Source organism: Pristis pectinata, chromosome 22, assembly GCF_009764475.1.
Source record: "Pristis pectinata isolate sPriPec2 chromosome 22, sPriPec2.1.pri, whole genome shotgun sequence".
Lineage (NCBI taxonomy): Eukaryota > Metazoa > Chordata > Chondrichthyes > Rhinopristiformes > Pristidae > Pristis > Pristis pectinata.
Window position 1 is genome coordinate 14733000 of NC_067426.1, and position 17532 is coordinate 14750531.

Sequence of the window (17532 nt, forward strand, 5' to 3'; positions counted from 1 at the left end):
ACCGGTGTTAAAATATTTTAGCCAAATGCGTGAGTACTTCCTTGTTGCATTGAATGGGTGATACTTATGCAACACTGCCCTTTCATCCTTTCAATAAGAGTTCAAACCCAGACGCAACATTGTGGCAGGAGATTCCAGTGTTTCAAGACTGCCGTGGAATGGGAAACAGTATCCACCTCTCACCTGACGGTATTTAATTCCTCAAACACTCCAGAAGACGACCTCGGTAACCCTTCACACTCCAGGGTGACTAAGGTCAACCCAGTCCCCCTTCCTCCCCGCCCCGCGACCCCTTAATTCCACCCAACAGTCCCACTTTATCCCTTCAAACAAGAACTGAAGTTTCTGACAGTGCGGCAGGTGCCTCTCTCTCCCAAGTGCATTACATCAGACTCTGCTTGAAATCTGCAGCAGGAGTTCCGCAATCCACAACTCGGACGTGGTCCCAGTGTTTGTCCCGGGGAGAGGTCAGTAACATCTCTTCAACCCCACAACTTACTTCCAGATTCCAGTCACAACAGAAATCCAACAATAACAACAGGTTGATATGGATCCGCGCGGGGAGCCACTCACCTGTCAGTTTGGACAGCGGAAGACTTCGGTAGGAAGCGACTGAAGCCCGGGTCGCGGCAGCCGAGACGTGGTAGGACGTATCTCTGGAGGTGTATCGAGGGCTCTCCGCCCTGGGCTTGCCGCCCGGCGGAACCAGCAAGGGGCGGCTCCCAAGCTTTCGGCGCATTCCTCTGGCATTCCACAGCGACTCGCTCCGCAGGTTTGCTCGGGTTCGAGGTTCCATTTTCCGCCATCAGCACCTTACTGGATTGTGGTCTCTCTCGGTCACCTGCCTCTGCCGACACCAACCCACCCGCATGCCCGTGTGCTCCCGCCTGCCCACACCCTTCCTCTCTAGCGAGCGTGATAATGATGTCGAATCTAGTCTTTGTAACCCGGGGAGTAGTTTGATCTGGGGGCTGACTTTGCAAAGTACTCAAGGGCTCACAATCGCCCTCCAAAACTGGGGCAGAAGAGTTTACTGCGGATTCAGCAGACCCTGGGAGACAGCAGAATCTTTGACCTGTGCTCTCCACTTTCTCCAGGTAGGTATTTAGAATCTCCGCAGCCCAGTCCGGGAGGTTCTGTTCTGTATCAGATACTGAAGAACTTGTTTGGTTTTGGGTGTCAGGAATGCTGTGACTTAGGCACACGATGTGTTTTACTGGGTGTGACTCGAGCCTCCCGGAATTTGAGAATAGATTCTGAGCGTCTAATTTACTGGGATCCTCTGAATCAAGTCTGTGCGGGCAGTGTGGCCACTCTCTCTGGCTGGCTGCTGGATTCCCCGCTCCCTTCGACTGCTCGGCCGCCGCTTCCCGGGACAAGACCTTCCTCTCCTCCCACTGACTACTCAAACTTCCAAACTCTTCCAAAACCTTTCCGTCGCTGCTCAGGTCTGATTCAGAAAAGCTGATGTTTCGTTTCTATTGGAAAAAAAAGACACAAAGGGAGCTTTAAACATGAGGTTTAATTGATCAAGAAATGTCTGAAGGAATTGGCCGGCTCCTCGCGATGCGTGCGAGTTTCCGTTTGGTATCAGATTTAAATGTGATGGACTACTTAATAAACGTTGGTGCGTCTCTCATGGGACAAAAACAGAAAATGCTGAAAAATTTCAACAAGTTAGGCAGCGTCTGTGGAAAGAGAAACAATCAAAGTTTGGAGTCTTGCGTGTGCCGGCATAGCTATCACATAGAAAACCCGAGGGCCACAGTCAGCACAAAAATATTGTAGGTTTTTCTATTCAAATCCCTCCTTGGTGCCACCTCTACTTACCTCTATAACCCCCCCCCCCCTCCCCTCAAGAACGCTGCAGGCCTACAATACTGGACACCTGTACATCTTTAATTTCCAGAGCTCAGTATCATGCTCTAAGCTGCGTGGGACCTGAGCTTCAGATATAATTCTTGCCTCTTAAGTTACAACTTTAAACTCACCTTTACAACCAAGTTTTATATCATCTGCTCCAGTACCACTACTTGACTGGGAATTTTTTTTTTGACTGTTTACAGTTCTGAGGTGCTGATGGCAGACAGTGGAACCTCGAACCCAAGCTGCTGTAGTGCTGGGAAGCCAGACTGGTTTGATACACTAATGTCTGGGTGCACAACATGTGTTCTTTTTTTTCAATTTACTGGGGGGTTAAACAACTGTAATCAATGCACCTGCACCTAATTTGCATTAACTGTGTAGACATCAGATTGGTCCTCAATGTTTTTCGGTTGATTTCTATCCCACTCTGCAAAGCAAGCCTGGGCACCTCTGGATTGTATGTTTTGTTCCTGCAGTGGGGCATGTGTTTAGAGCTTTCCGACACAGCTAAGGCTGGCACATTGCAGCAGAAAACCCTGGAACCAGGCGCCATTCTGCACCGGAGATTTTATTGTAAAACAAAACAAAAAGCATTTATAGGTGCTTGCAGGTCAGCAGGGACTGTTGGGCCAAATGGCCTGTTACTGTGCCGTGTCACTCAATGGCACTTGGACATGTTCCTGTCATAATGAAGGGAAATATGGGAACCAATTCATGTATAGCAAGGCCCCACATCAGCACCCACGATCAATGGGCATTGAAGTCATGGAATAACACGGAACAGAAGTGAAACCATTCAGTCTTGCATGCATTATTATATGGTAGAGCCACGCTATTAGATTCACACTCATAGAGTCATGGAGCAACAGGCCCTTCAGCCCAACAAGTCCATGCTGACCATGGTGTCCACCCAGCTAGTCCCAATTTCCTGCGTTCAGCCCCTTTCCCTCTAAGCCCTGCCCCTCCATGTACCTATCTAAGTGCTTCTTAAATGATATTATTGTTCCTGCCTCAACTACTTCCTCTGGCAGCTCGTTCCATATACTCACCACCCTCTGTGTGAAAAAGTTGTCCCTCGGGTCCCTTTTAAATCTTTCCCCTCTCACCCTAAATCTATGCCCACTAGTTCTGAACTCCCCTACCCTGGGGAAAAGATAGCTACCATCCACCTTATCCATGCCTCTCATAATTTTGACCATTACTATAAGGTCACCCCTCATTCTCCTACACTCCAAGGAATAAAGACCCTGCCTGGCCAACCTCTCCCTGTAACTCAGGTCTTCTAGTCCTGGCAACATCCTCGTAAATATTTTCTGCACTCTTTTTAGTTTACCAAATCTTTCCTATAACAGGGTGACCAAAACTGTACATTGTACTCCAAGTGCGGCCTCATCAAAGACTTGTACAACTGCAATATAATTTCCATCTCCTGTACTTAGTGCCCTGACTGATGAAGGCCAGTGTGCCAAATGCCTTCTTCACCACACTGTCTACCTGTGATGCCACTTTCAACGCTGCCACTCCTTCCCTACGGCATGTGATATTTTTCCCTATCTGTAATTCTCAAACTCCTTTTGAGCGTTACTATTGAATGTGGTTCCACTGAACTTCAGGCTGCATTCCAGATCACCTGTGTGACATTTATTTTGTTGTTGCTCCCACTTCTTTTGCCGATCAATGCCCTTTGGTTACCAGTCCCTCTGCCACCAGAAACAATGTCTCTGTGTTTACTCCATCAAAGACAATCATGAATACATAGACCCAGAGCATGGAAACTCGCCCTTCAGCCCACTGAGTCCCTGCTATCATGCATCCATTTGCACTATGACCAACAGGAGTATATAAAATTATGAGAGGCATCGACAGGGTAAACAGTCAGAGTCTTTTCCCAGGGTGAAGTCAAATACTGGAGAGCATCGGTTTAAGGTGAGAAGTGGAAAGTTTAAAGGAGATTAATGAGACAAGTTTTTTTTTATTACACAGAGGCTGGCAGGTGCCTGGAACATGCTGCCAGTGGAAGTGGGAGAAGCAGATTTTTTTTTAAAACTTTAAAAGAAAATTTATTTATACAGCACGGTAACAGGCCCTTCCAGCCCAACGAGCCCGCGCCGCCCAATTACACCAATGGTAACCTACTAACCCGTAAGTCTTTGGGATGTGGGAGGAAACCGGAGCACCCAGAGAAAACCCACGCAGTCACAGGGAGAACGTACAAACTCCTTACACACAGCGGCAGGAATTGAACCCCGATCGCTGGCGCTGTAATAGCGTTACACTAACCGCTACACTACCATGCCGCCCAATAGCAACGTTTAAGAATCATTTAGACAGACGCATGAACAGGCAGGGGATATGGACCTTGTGTAGGTAGATGGGATTTGTTTAGATTGGTATCATGGTCAGCACAGACACAGTGGGCTGAAGGGCCTGTTCCTGTGCTGTACCATTCTATGTTCTACTAATTCCATTTTATTCTCCCTACATTCCCATTAACTTCCCACAGATTCTACCATGCACCACATACAAGAGGCAATTTACAGCAGCCAATTAACATCCCAAATCACACACCATTGGGATCAGGGGGAAAGTGAAACACCCGGAGAAATAAATGTGGTCACAGGGAATATGTTCAAACTCCACACGTACCAGCACCAGAGATCGGGATTGAACCCGGAACACCAAACCTGTGAGAGGCAATAGCTTTACTAGCTGTGCCACTCACAAATATGAACACCTCTATCATATCTCCTTTTAACCTTGTCCATTTTAATGGAGATATTCTGTTTTAAAGATTTTTTGGGGGGATAGGTACCTGCCAAGTCACTTTGGAGATCTCTGGTCTTCAAATAGTGTCATACAAAAGGTGGCACCTTTGCTTGTAAAGCAGTCTCTCTGCACAGCGCAGGAAGTGACAGCGTGGATTTTGCATTCAAGTTTCTGGAGCAAGACTTCAACCCACATCCTTTTGACACAAGTGAGAACACTGTCACTGAGTAGGACTTATTAAAGTCCTACTTTAATGCTTATTAAAATAACACAGAAGTGAAAACAATTATGATGGAATCATTGTCACAAATTTGTCCTCTGCAAGTCTGGCACAGTCATGAAAACACCACCTGAAAACACTTCACTATTACTATTGTGTGACTCTAGTATAAATATTTACCTTAATAGTTGCCTGTTTCAATCTTATGAGATGCCCCTTTAAATACACTTACCTTTAATACTTAGATTAATTTTCATCAACCAGTCAGTCAGCTTTAGGGAGTCTTCTGTCTCAGCTTGAAATCTCTTTGAGTTAACGTTCTTGGGATAAACACAAGCCTTTTATGTGAGTTGCATTGTTAAAATGCTGCAATAATGTCCGGGACTGTGGGTGGAATCCCCTTGGGAGCCTATGATCTTGATCTGATACATTTCAGATTTTTGTTCTTAAGTAAATTTAAAATGGTTTGAATTGAAGAACCTCCTTCCCAAGTTATTTCTTAATTCGGATTAGTGTACGCCCACACAGTCATGATTGGCCAATCCACGTGCCTTTAAGTTAACCTGATGTTTTATTGTGTGATTATGTTGTTCTACCTCCTGCCTGCGGAAAAACATAATCTACATTAATTTCCCTTCCTTAGTCAGCATTTATTTCAAACTTCCAATAAATTTGAAAATTCTTTCCAATGCTATTTTAGGCAACTTGATTGCGAGACCCCAGACATTGATAGACCTGTGGTAACTACTGCAAAGGAAGCGGTCATTCAACATTATTACTGGTGTTTGCCACCTATTTATTTCTTCCCCAAGATTCTCCTTGGATGCATTTATGCCGTTCATCTCAACCACTCCAGGCTAAAGCTGTTAAGAATAAACTTAATGGCATTCTGATTTTTTAAATTAAAAAAAGAGATATTAAAAGCTGGTCCAGACCATTAATTAGTCAACAGGTAGAACATTGTGTCTGGTCTTGGCTGCAAAAAGGATGCAAAGATGATGGTGCAGAAAAGATTCCAAGGATTAGGAGCTCTAATCAAGAAACCAGAAGAATATTAAATGAGGGAAGGGTATGAAGAAAGTGGATGGAGATATTCAAAATGAGTATTATGATATATTGGTTAATTTTCAAAAATAGCATCCAAAGACACATGTTCAAATTTAAATTCAGTTAATTAAAAAAATCAGTAGGCAAGTAAGGGATTATGCACTTTGATAGGAAGAATAAAGTTGTAAACTATTTTCTAAATGGGGAGAGAATTCAGAACTCAGAGGTTCAAAGGGACTTGGGAGTCCTAGTTCAGAGAGTGGGCCTGGAGAGGATGTTTCCATTGATAGGAGAGTCTAGGATCTGAGGGCAGAGCCTCGGAATAAACGGATGTCCCTTTAAAACTGAGATGAGGAGGAACTTCTTCAGCCAGAGGGTGGTGAAGCTATGGCATTCATTGCCACGGAGGGCTGTGCAGCCCAAGTCATTGGGTGTAGTTAAGGCAGAGATTCATAAATTCTTGATTGGTAAGGGGATTAAGGGTTACCAGGAGAAGGCAGGAGAATGGGGTTGAAAGTATCAGCCATGATTGAATGGTGGAACAGACTCAATGGGCCAAATGACCTAAGTCTGCTCCTATATCCTATGGTCTAATGGTGATTGTGAAACTATTGCATTGTTGTACAATGCCATCTAGTTCGCTAACGTCATTCAGGGAAGGGATTTTTGTACATCAGAGCTGGGAAGAATGACATGTTACTCCAGACTCTCAAAAGTGGTAGCCTCCTCAGTTCAGGGGCACTTAGGGATGGACTGGTTGCTTTGCCTGCAATCTTTGAACAAAAATTTTTTAAAATGTTGTCACAGGATTTGAGAAGGCAGCGAATCGTTAAGTTGTTTCCACTGACTGGTGAGTCTTTAACAAAAGTGAATACATTAAGGATCATCAAAAGAATAAAGGGGAAAGTTAGAATCTTTTAGTTGGAGGATTGTGTGGACTTGGGAAGTACAAGTAATGATGACGGGGGAGCAGTATGGAAGAAGTTAAATGTTTGAAACAAACGTTTACAAGAGCATGGGCAGAGACATGGGAGTGGGAATGATTGGACTTGCTTTTAATTATGGGTGTGACTGGCAAGACCAACATTTATTGCCTAACCCTAATTACCCAGGCAGGAGAAGGTAAGACACCGTGTCTGTATAAGTCACAACAGGGCTTCCAAACCCAATCCTATCTTTCATGTCCCTGAAGGAGATGGCTCTAATACACTACAAATATTTTTTAAGAAATCTGATGCCCTTTGAGACTCCTCCTTCTCAGTTCTTCTCTCATCCTTCCATCAGACGTTTCAGTTAGAAACCTCCTGATTTCTGAGACCTATGCTCAGGGTACAGCTAGTGGTGCTCCCACTTCTTCCAGTTGGAAGTTGCAAGGTGAGAGGGGCTGTTGGAAAAGTGCCAGTGAATCGCTGCAGTGTATTTTGCAGATGTACATGCTGCAGCTACTGTCTGTTGATCAAGGAAAGTATTAACTTGTAAGGTGGCAAATCTGATGCTGATCAAATGACCGCTTTGATGTGTATGCCATCTAGTATTTTGGTATTGTTACAACCGCAAGTGGAGAGTTTCCATCAGACAACTGATTTATGCTTTGTAGATGGTGGAAAAGCTTTGAGGAGATGACAAGCAAAACATCCAGCCTTACAGCTCAGAAGGGCATTCAGTCCATTGGGTTTATGCAGCTCCCAGCAGTGGACTCCCATTAGTCACACCCCTTTCTCTTTTCACCTGTAGCCTCACAATTTATTCCCTCTCACAGGCCCATCAACTTTCCTTTGGTTCTTTTAGCCACTTACCCACAATAAGGGGTAAATTACATTAGCCAATTAACCCACTAGCACGTGTTTGGGATGGGGAAGAAACCAGAGCACCCAGTAGAAAGCCACATGGTCGTAGGGAGAATGTGCAAGCTCCACAAAGACAGCACCCAAGGTCAGGATTGAACCTGGGTCCCTGGAGCTGTGAGGCAACAGCTCTGTGTCACCATGCCACCAACCAGTTTTTGTAACCATAGTATTTATGTAGCTGGTTGAGGTAAGTTTTTGAGGGCTTTGAAGATGGTATTGCTGAATGCCTCCTATTTGGAGATGGCATTGCATGACATCTGAGTGGCACAAATATTATTTGCTACTTTTCAGCCCAAGTCTGAATGTGGTACAACCCTTGCTGTATACAGCTATTTTCTGATGCCACATCTAGTCAATAGCTGCTTTCATGGCAAGGGATATCTTGACGCATCACATTTCACCCCTACAATTTTGTTCATTCTTACCACTTCCAAAGAGTCAGCAAAAGCATAATGGTCCAAATGGCCTCTTTGTAGTTTGTTTTCCAGGCTACCAAGAGGGAATCAAGGATCATGGAGAAAAGGCAGGAAAGTGGACTTGAGAAACATTGGATCAGCCACGATCCTGTTGAACTTGAAGCAAGCCACCCGAAAATTTTATGAGAAAAATCCCATAATTATGCCTAAGAATTTCCTGTAATTTCCCAGAAGTTTATCTTATAATTCCACATAATTGAAGCTAAATTTGATTTATCCAGTGACCAGTGGGTTGTTCCTGACACTTTGTGGATAGACAATCAGGTTTCATTGCTAAGGAACAAAGCAAGATGACAACCTATTAGACTCTTACAGACAAAAGCAGCTAATTGATTCACAGTCAATTCATTGCACTCCCTCACTCTTTCCTCACAGTTTGAAAATTCATTCCTTCATGTGTTCATCCCATTCCCTTTTGAAAGTGAATTGAATCTGCTTCCACTATTCTTTAACACAGTGCCTTCCGAATCATGAGAACTCACTGTGTAAAACAAAATTACTCACATCTGGATTTGCTAATCATCTCGAATCTGTCTCCTCTAATTATCAGTCCTCCTACATTGGGTGTATTCTCTATGTTACTTTCACCCATTGTGATTTTTGAGCACTCCTTTAAAGTCTGATTGATAGTATGTGGGCAGGTGTGAATGAGGGAGGGAGTCTCTCCTCAGATATATTTTTCAGTGTTTTCTAAAGCAAATACAAAATAACATAAGTTTTTAATCCTTTTGCTTGTGACAACCTGAAGTGCAAGGTCACTTTAAGACCAAAGGAGTAACTTAGTTTGTAGTCCTATTGTCATCAAGGCCTTCTAGTAGAGGCATACACAAAAATAAAAATCTCTTTATTTTGCAGACTCCAGATAAATTAAAGTACTGAATCATGAGGGTTTTTAGTTGTTAGAACACAATGAATGGCACCATTAATGACAATTAACAACAAAGATGATCAAAGACTAACCAAGAAGCTTTTGGGAGTAGGTATTAGTTACCTTGCACAAAATATGGGGTTCTTTCCACAGGACTGTGGAGTAGTATAGTTTACTAAAACCATGATGAATTTCACTGATTTAGTGCTTGGTGTGTTACTGGTTGTGTTGCAGTATGTTCAAGTCAAAAGACCATGATTAGACCCTCAGATCCTGATGGTTCAATCAAGTCCTGGACTGAACATGTTGAAATACCTTTTTTTTGTTACAAATGACATTGCAGAAGAGGAGATTCATTTTACTCAGATCAGTGAGTGCTGAAACACATCTCATGTTCCGGAATATTTTTTCTTTCAAACTGACGCCTACAGACAGATCATCCATTCACTTATCTCATTGTTGCTGACACCTTGCTTCATACAGACCAGCTGCTCTAATTCTCTACTGTCAAAACTGCAGGTGGACTTTATTGGCGACTTTGAGGCCTCCCATGTTTATGAAGGTGTTAAATTAATGCAAATATTTCCCTCTATTATTCCAAAGAGTTAATAAGATGGATTTCTGTTTTTATTCTCCTGACTGAATAATGCTGCTGAGTGTTTCCATTAAACAGATCTTAAGTGAATCATTTTGAGTGAAGCTTTAGAGCTGAGGTATCAGGTAATGTCAAAGGCATTAACATAGTACACTAGCAAAATGCATCTTCAAATGTTCCATCGCTGTGTGTGGGAGCTTGCTGTCGCAAACTGGCTCCTGCATTCCCTACACTACAACCGTTACTGGTCGGCACTGGCTGTCAAGTACTTTGGGATGTCCTGGCATTGGGAAACCTCGATATTCATGCAATTATCCTTGGGAGAATGCATACATTAAAACCTACAGCAAACACCACCTTCCATCCAGCACCAACTACCTGGAAACTCAAAGGGTGACAAATTAAGTGGTCCAGCTATATTTCAATGTATATGCGTGCGCTGCATATTCACCTCATGGTCTCTCCACACACAGAGTTTTAGTGTCCAATGATGACTCCTGGTTAATGGACATTCCCGATCAGGATAGGATGATCCGGTGATCTTTTGTCAGCACTTACATCTCCTCCCTCCCTCAAATACCATTTCCTGGATCACAACTTGGAACACCTCCTGCTTACCCATAAGCTGACCACCCTACTGTAGCTCCCCTTCATCAATGCCTTGACTTTAAAACTGCCATATTCAAATTTCTCAATAATCTCACTCCTAGACAATCTTCTGAGGGCTTTATTCTCCTCTTTTCCTCCATAGATTTAAAGTAATGGCTGGAAGGTGGTTGTAGTCTGGAACTCATTGCCTGAAAGGATGACAGAGGCAGAAACTTTCCGCACTTAAAGTGCCTTAACGTATACTTGAAGAACTGCAGGGCTATGGATAAAGTGCTGGAAAGTGGGATCAGGGACAATGATAGACTGAATGGCCTCCTGTGTCATAAACTTTCTATAATTCAATGAAGACTGGCCTCTTGCACATCCATTGTTCCACTTCTGATAGCCGTGCCTTTAGCTGCTATCTAAGCTAAAGCAGTTCCTTCTTTGAAATCGTTTCACCTCTCTCTTCCATTTTTGGACAGGCCTTAAAATCTGTCATTTTGGGTAAACTCTTGATCACCTCTCTTAATATTTCCTTGGAGTCAAATTTTGTTGGGGAAGTGAAAAGTCTTGAGTGCTTTACAATGGTAAGGGTGCTATACAAATTCAAACTTTTATTGTTGTAGGATTGATTGCAATTCTCATGCCCTTCATAAACAGATATCCTGCTGTCACCTACTGTCCAAACTCTTGCAAAAGCTTGGATACTTGGGCTGGGGAGTAGGAGATGTTGAGAGAAGCCAAATCCCAAGCAAAGGCCTCAAAGCTTTATCAGAGGAAGGGGAAAAGGAATCAGCCCATGTAAGGGGCTACAGCTTGGGTTTAATTGTTAACCCCAACGAGGCTTGGTAAACAAGACTCAGGAATGAAATAAACTAAAAATTGACAAAGAAATCGATCACATCAGGATGTAACAGGCTGGGGGATGGTCAATCCAGATTAAATAGCACAGTTTTATAACATGCATTCCACACATGTACATGTGCATTCTTGCACTGGCATAATCTCACTTGGACACACACTCACTCCTGAAGGTGAATGAGCCATACCTTCAATTGCACAGGGTTTTCATACAAGCGACAAGGTCAGTGCAAAGACCACAGATTTTCATCAGAATCGTGCAGCAGTAGCAGCAGTATAGTGAAGGCCTCTGTACTATCAGCACAATACTATCAAACAGAGGAAGCACATAGTGAAATATTGCACCCAAGGAGGAAGCAAGCACAATTCATTCTTTAGCTTTTGTTGATAGTTACAGAGTGGAAACACAGCATTCACTGCTTCACACTAGTCTCAGGTGTTTCATTCTGAGAACCTGCCTGAGGATTGAGTTTTGATTTGCAGACACTTTAACAGGAATCCAACAAAACAACCCCGTAATCACCTCCCAGCCACTCAAAGTGACATTAAAGAAACTTGATACCTATTTGACCATTGTATACACACAATCAGATTTCCCCATCTGACTACTTGGAAAGAAAGAACAAATCTCTCATGGAGGAAGCCACTACTGTGTAAATGAATCAGTCACCAAACTGTTCTGAGAATGCTATGCTCCTCCAATCTTGTTCTCTTGCGCCTCTTCAATTTTCATGGCACGCTACTAATGCCACACCTTTAGCTGACCAGGGCTCAAACTCTGGAGTTTCCTCCCTAAATCTTATCCCCTCACTTTCTTACTCAAAATACTTCACTCATTGACCAAGCTCTTGATTACCTGTCCTAAAATATCTCCTCCTGCAGCTCATTGTCAAACATCGGTAAGTTTCTGATAAATGTGGAGCATCTAAGACAATGTCAAAAGTGCTATATAAATGCAAGTAATTATTGCTCTTCACTGTCAGATATGAGGCTGCAACTTCTTCCGTTTCTCATCCCATATGGTCATCCGTTAGACTGCACAGTAAGATCATAATACAGCACAGAGATCTTGGAGACTTGCCTGATGTTACAGAGAGGAGGAGGAGGTGAAGCTAAAGGAGGATTTGAAAATTAGGATATGCACTTTAAAATCAAAGCTTTGTCAAACTGGTAGCCACTGCTGGCTGAGAGTATGGGTGGTGGGTGAACGGGACTTGCTGCAGGTTAGAATAGAACCTGTAGAGTACCTGGATGCAGCTAGTGGTATGCTCAGTTCTAGGCTAATTGTTGCTCTTTCAGTTCACTTGAATTGAGAGGGCTGGACAGTATTTTAGTAACAAAAAAAAATGAGGAGTTGCTCCATGAATTAATCAACCAAAGACTTAAAACTTTGCCACAATGACAAATATGGAGGCTCTTGCATCTTCCGCACCTCAGTGTAGCTTGGCATAAGCAACACTTCCAGCCCATGTTTAGGAATGTACTAAATATATGCTCTCATCTTTAGCATTCTGAGCTAGAAATTGTACAAAATTAACTGTAAAGTCATATTGAAGTGCCACTGCTTAGGAACACCATGATAATTATGTGCTAGGGCCAAGGCATTGTGCACAACAAAACAGGCTTTACACAAGGGTCTTTCCTCTGTTAGCTCCGCCACTGTAGAGCTGGCAGAGGAGGTCAGGTTGTAGACCACAGCTTTGGTGAGTATGGAATGAGGAAACAGTCACATCAATAGGATGAGGGGCTCAGTCACAGAGGATCAGGGTTAGTGGTTGCCTGGATATGTCATTTGTTGTTGTGGAGATATGAAGCAGGCCAGTGGAGTGGGCCTTATGGCTATATAAATATGCAATCAAGAACCCTGAGAAGGTCAACAGCAAGGAGTGGGTGGTGGGAACAAACACAAAGAAAACTACTTCAAAGCAACGAAAGACATCTTGAATCTCACGGAATGAACCTAATGTCAAACTTGACCTGTTTTGATGGCAGTGGTTCAAACATTCTCAGGCCCTGTATATGCAAAAGGAAATGTTGTCAGAACATGAATTGCATAGTGTTTGACACAACTACACATTCCCAGTACCTGCACGGAATTCCTGACCGAATTTACAGAACCATACAATGAGCAGTCAGGTTTTTGATTATGTTAACTGTCACGTATATTACAAACTGGTTGTTATGTATATTACATTAGGGAAATTCTAGACCAAGTTCTTTCTAAATTCTTTCTGGTTGTGTTTCCACTACTAGTTTGTGCTGTGCTCACCCAGTTCCTCAAGAAGTACAAGCCTCATCACATAAAAAAATAACTGGATGATGTGTGATAACCAATAAGGATACAAATTGAAAGCTGGAAACAGTTTTTTCAGCCATTGGAAGCAGTTTCTCTTTATCTACTCTTTATCAAAAGTTCATTCACTTTGAATGTTACATGGTCAAGTCTCAAATGTAGGGTTGGGTGGGTTGAACACATCAGCCTCCAATTTGGAGGCAAGTGACACTAACTAGGGTCTAACGTCCTGCACTACATGGTGACCTGTGAGCTAAATGACCCCAGAACCCTGTGGATTAAAAAGTTCTGATGCTCAGAAAAGGAGTTCTGAATTGATGTGAAAAAATATGAAATAAAAAAATCAAGCTTCATTTCTTCCTCTAGGGGATGATAGATCCTTGGTGAGTCACTTGGCTGACATTTAAAAGCACTTTGTTCTGCAAGCTTCATTTAATCCAGTTTGTGAAGGAAAATATATGCATCAGCACCTTCCCAGGATGACAGGGTGTTGCCAGTTAATTGGGGTCTTGTCTATTGGTTTTGCATTACAAAATTCCTACAGAAATCTTATTAAAGACCTCTCAAAGTTGTGCTGAAGGGAAGATTTGACCTTTTAGTTTTCCTAATGCACTGGTGAGAACAAGGTTGCCACTATAAATTATTGTTTAGCCCCAGCATATTTCCCAGCCTTTCAACTGCCATTGGGGCAAGTAAAAGGGAGGGATTAGCATTTTTCCTCGGGTTGTTGGATAGATGTGAGCAGTATTAATTAACACTCTCTTCTGGACTCAGAAAAGTTAGTTCCTAGTCTTGAGCACCAGACTGGACTGGCAGGACCAGAGGGAGTGCTTCACTGTCAGAGGTATCTTCTTTTGCCCATTTTCATTAGGACAGGGCACCAAGGAATGTTGAGGAACAGAGGGACCTTGGGGTTCAAGTCCATAGTTCCTTGAAGTGGCAGCACAGGAAGAAAGGGTGGCGAAAAAGGCATATGGCATGCTTGCTTTAATGGGGTGGGGTACAGAATATAAAAATTGGGATGCTATGTTGGAACTTTGGTTAGACTGCACTTGGAATATTGGGTGAAGTTCTGGTCACCACACTGGGAAGGAGGTGGTTGCACTGGGTGGGGAGGGGGGGTGCGGGGGAAGAAAAAAGAGTGCAGAGAGGGTTCACCAGGATATGGATGGGAAAGATTGGATGGGTTAGGTGTGTTTTCCCTGGAGCAAAGGAGGCTGAGGGGTGACCTATAGAGGTATCTTAAATTATGAAAGGCATAGATGTAGTAGGTGGTCTGAAGCTTTTTCCTATGGCAGGAGTATCAAAACCAAGATAACATTGGTTTAAGGGGAGAGGAAGGAGTTTCAATGGGGATCTGAGGGGGAAAAGGTTTTTTTTTAATTGTGGCTAATATCTACAACTTGCTGCCAGAAGAGGTGATACAATCATTACGTTTAAGAGACATTTAGACAGGCATTTGAACAGGCAAGGTATAGAAGGATACAGGCCTAACGCGAGCATGTGCGATCAGTGCAGATGGGCAAAAAGGTTGGCAGGGATGGGGTGGGCTGAAGGGCCTGCTTCAGTACTGTACGACTCTATGACTCTAAACAGCATTTGAAGCAGGGATGGGGACATCAGTTGAAAAGTTCAAAACCAATAGCTGAAGAGATTTGATCATACCATGCAATTGGCAGTTGACTTTACCTAGAGTGAACCGTGGAAACAATCATTTCAAGATGATCCTCCAGAAACTCACCAGAGCATTTCTGGAAGTGATTCACTGTTGCCTGTCCGATACGAATTCCATTGTCAGTCCATGCCGTTCCCTTTGCAATGTACCCTTTAGAGCACCGGGAAGGACATTAGACCAGGCTGAACTGAAAGTAACCATACCCCAACACTCACAGGACATCTATGTGTTCATAAAGCAGCACTGGATTGGGTCCTTTGTATGTTAACCCCAACTATGGTTTTTCATGCCTCTTTCATGGTGTGAATGAGTGTGCACTGGCTTGTAGGAGCGAGGATAATGTCTGACTGCAGGGAAAGTCCAATGTCAGTAGGAAGCAAAAATTTTTTTAAAAACTGCAGATGCTGAAAGTCTGAAATAAAAGCAGAAAATATTGGAAATATTCAGCAGATCAGGCAACATCTGTGGAGATGGAAACGTTTCAGGGCAGACCATTTGTCAGAACTGGAAAAGTGAGAAAACAAGTTAGTTTTAAGTCATAGAGAGGTTGTGGGAGGTATGGATAGGACAAAGAGTATTTCTGATAGGGCAAGGAAAGGGTGGTCATGGGGATAAACTGTTGGTGAAGCAGTCTGGTTGATAGATTAATGAGGATTGGAGGGGGAGGAGGTATTTTAGGGATGTGGATGGAGGTACTCCTGTTCCTCCAGCCAGGCTTCCAGGAAGTGCTGGAAAGACATTTAATTCTTCCAGGGATCAACTTTCACCCTATTCCCTGCTCCAGTCCCTTCAATTACTGCATTTCCCAAGGCCCAAAAGCTGAGTTAAGCAGTGTTGCAATGCAGCAATTACTTTTCAACACAGGGGGCTGATTCATTCCAATCAATGATAATCAAATCCAGCACAAACGTATCTCCACCAGCTGAGGCCTGGGGTGGGAGTACCTGCTGTGAAGTTGCCCTGCCATTACTGCTAAGTTTTAGCTTTGGCCAACATCACAGTCAGAAGCTGATGGGTTCAAGGCCCACTCTATCAAGATATCAAGAGGGGGCATAATTTTAAGGTGATTGGAGGAAGGTATAAGAGGGATGTCAGAGGTAAGTTTTTGTTTTTACACAGAGTGGTGGGTGTGTGAAACGCATTGCCGGCAGAGGTTGTGGGGGCAGATACATTAGGGACATTTAAAGGACTCTTAGATAGACACATGAATGATAACGAAATGGAGGGCTATGTGGGAGGGAAGGGTTAGATAGATCTCAGAGCAGAATAAAATGTCGGCCCAACATTGTGGGCTGAAGGGCCTGTGCTGTAATATTCTATGTTCTATGTGCAGTGGCAGGAAAGCATTCAACAAATCATCCCAGTACAGCTAGAGGTATAATCTCAAAGAAAAAAACAAAACGGATCCATAATTGGGAACAACTGCTCCACAGAGACATCAGCACAGTCCAAATTAACAGGTGGGAAACAGAAAGCTTCCTGACCAAACCTGGAGTTGGTCACAGCTACCTTTACTCCCATCTTTTTTCCTGCACTATATTGCCTTTAGTCGCATCCGTTGGGAAGGACCCAAGCACAAGGAGGATGATAATCCCAGGCAACAGGAGCACCCACGTCAAAGCCTCCCTGTATATGGATGATGTTGCTGTCTTCTGCTCGGACCCACGGTTGGATTAAACAGTATCTGTGACCAGTTTGAATTGGTCTCAGGGGTCAGCATCAATTGCAGCAAAAGTGAGGCCACGCTCTTTGCAACTGTTCAGACTGATCCTTTGTTCTCTTTACTGTCAAGTTCAGTTACCTGTAGGCACTGGGGACCTGGTTCACAGGCACCCGGACATGCAGCAGGGAACGACTGGAGGGAACCGAAGCTGGGAATGTGGGAGTGGTACTCCCTCCTGATGGCGGGAAAGAACCTGGTCATCAGGTGTGATCTGCTCTCTGCGTTGCTGCACGTGACGCAGGTGTGGCCCATAACCAGCTCCTGAACCATGGCAGTCACCTAAGCCATCTTCCATTTCATCTGGAGATCCAAAATGGATCATGTCCGTACAGATATCCAGAGAAAGTGAGGGGGTCAACCCAACACGACCTTCATTCTGATAGCCGCCTTTGTGTGTGGTTGCATCAAGCTGTGCCTAAAACCCGAGTATACAAACACCAAGTGTCACTACATACTGAGGTACTTTCTGTCCCTGGTGTTAGGATGGATGAGCCTGGTCTTGCTGCAATGGAACATTTCATTCAGTTGGACCTTACCACATACTTGCCCCCTTTAGAAAAGTTTCTGTGGAGTAACGCCTTTCCCAACAAGTCAATCAGGCAGTGGTGCACACAAAATATTCTGGAGGCCCTCTGAGAGAAGGATTGTAGATTCTGTCAAATTGCTCCCCAAGCAGAATGTCGAAGTCATTTTCCAGAATGCCT

At 43.6% G+C, this 17532-nt stretch overlaps 1 protein-coding gene across 1 annotated transcript in view; it reads right to left on the reverse strand.

Moving 5' to 3' along the window:
- The window catches only part of LOC127581890 (beta/gamma crystallin domain-containing protein 2-like), a 67631-nt gene extending 50533 nt beyond the window's left edge, over window positions 1–17098 (reverse strand). The window contains exons 1-2 of the mRNA XM_052036719.1: window positions 16907–17098; window positions 574–1478 (exon numbers count right to left, since the gene is read on the reverse strand). Of these exons, the coding sequence (XP_051892679.1) occupies window positions 574–1478; window positions 16907–17098 (1097 nt within the window). The remainder of the gene's footprint in view (window positions 1–573; window positions 1479–16906) is intronic.
- Between the last annotated feature and the right edge of the window lie 434 nt (window positions 17099–17532).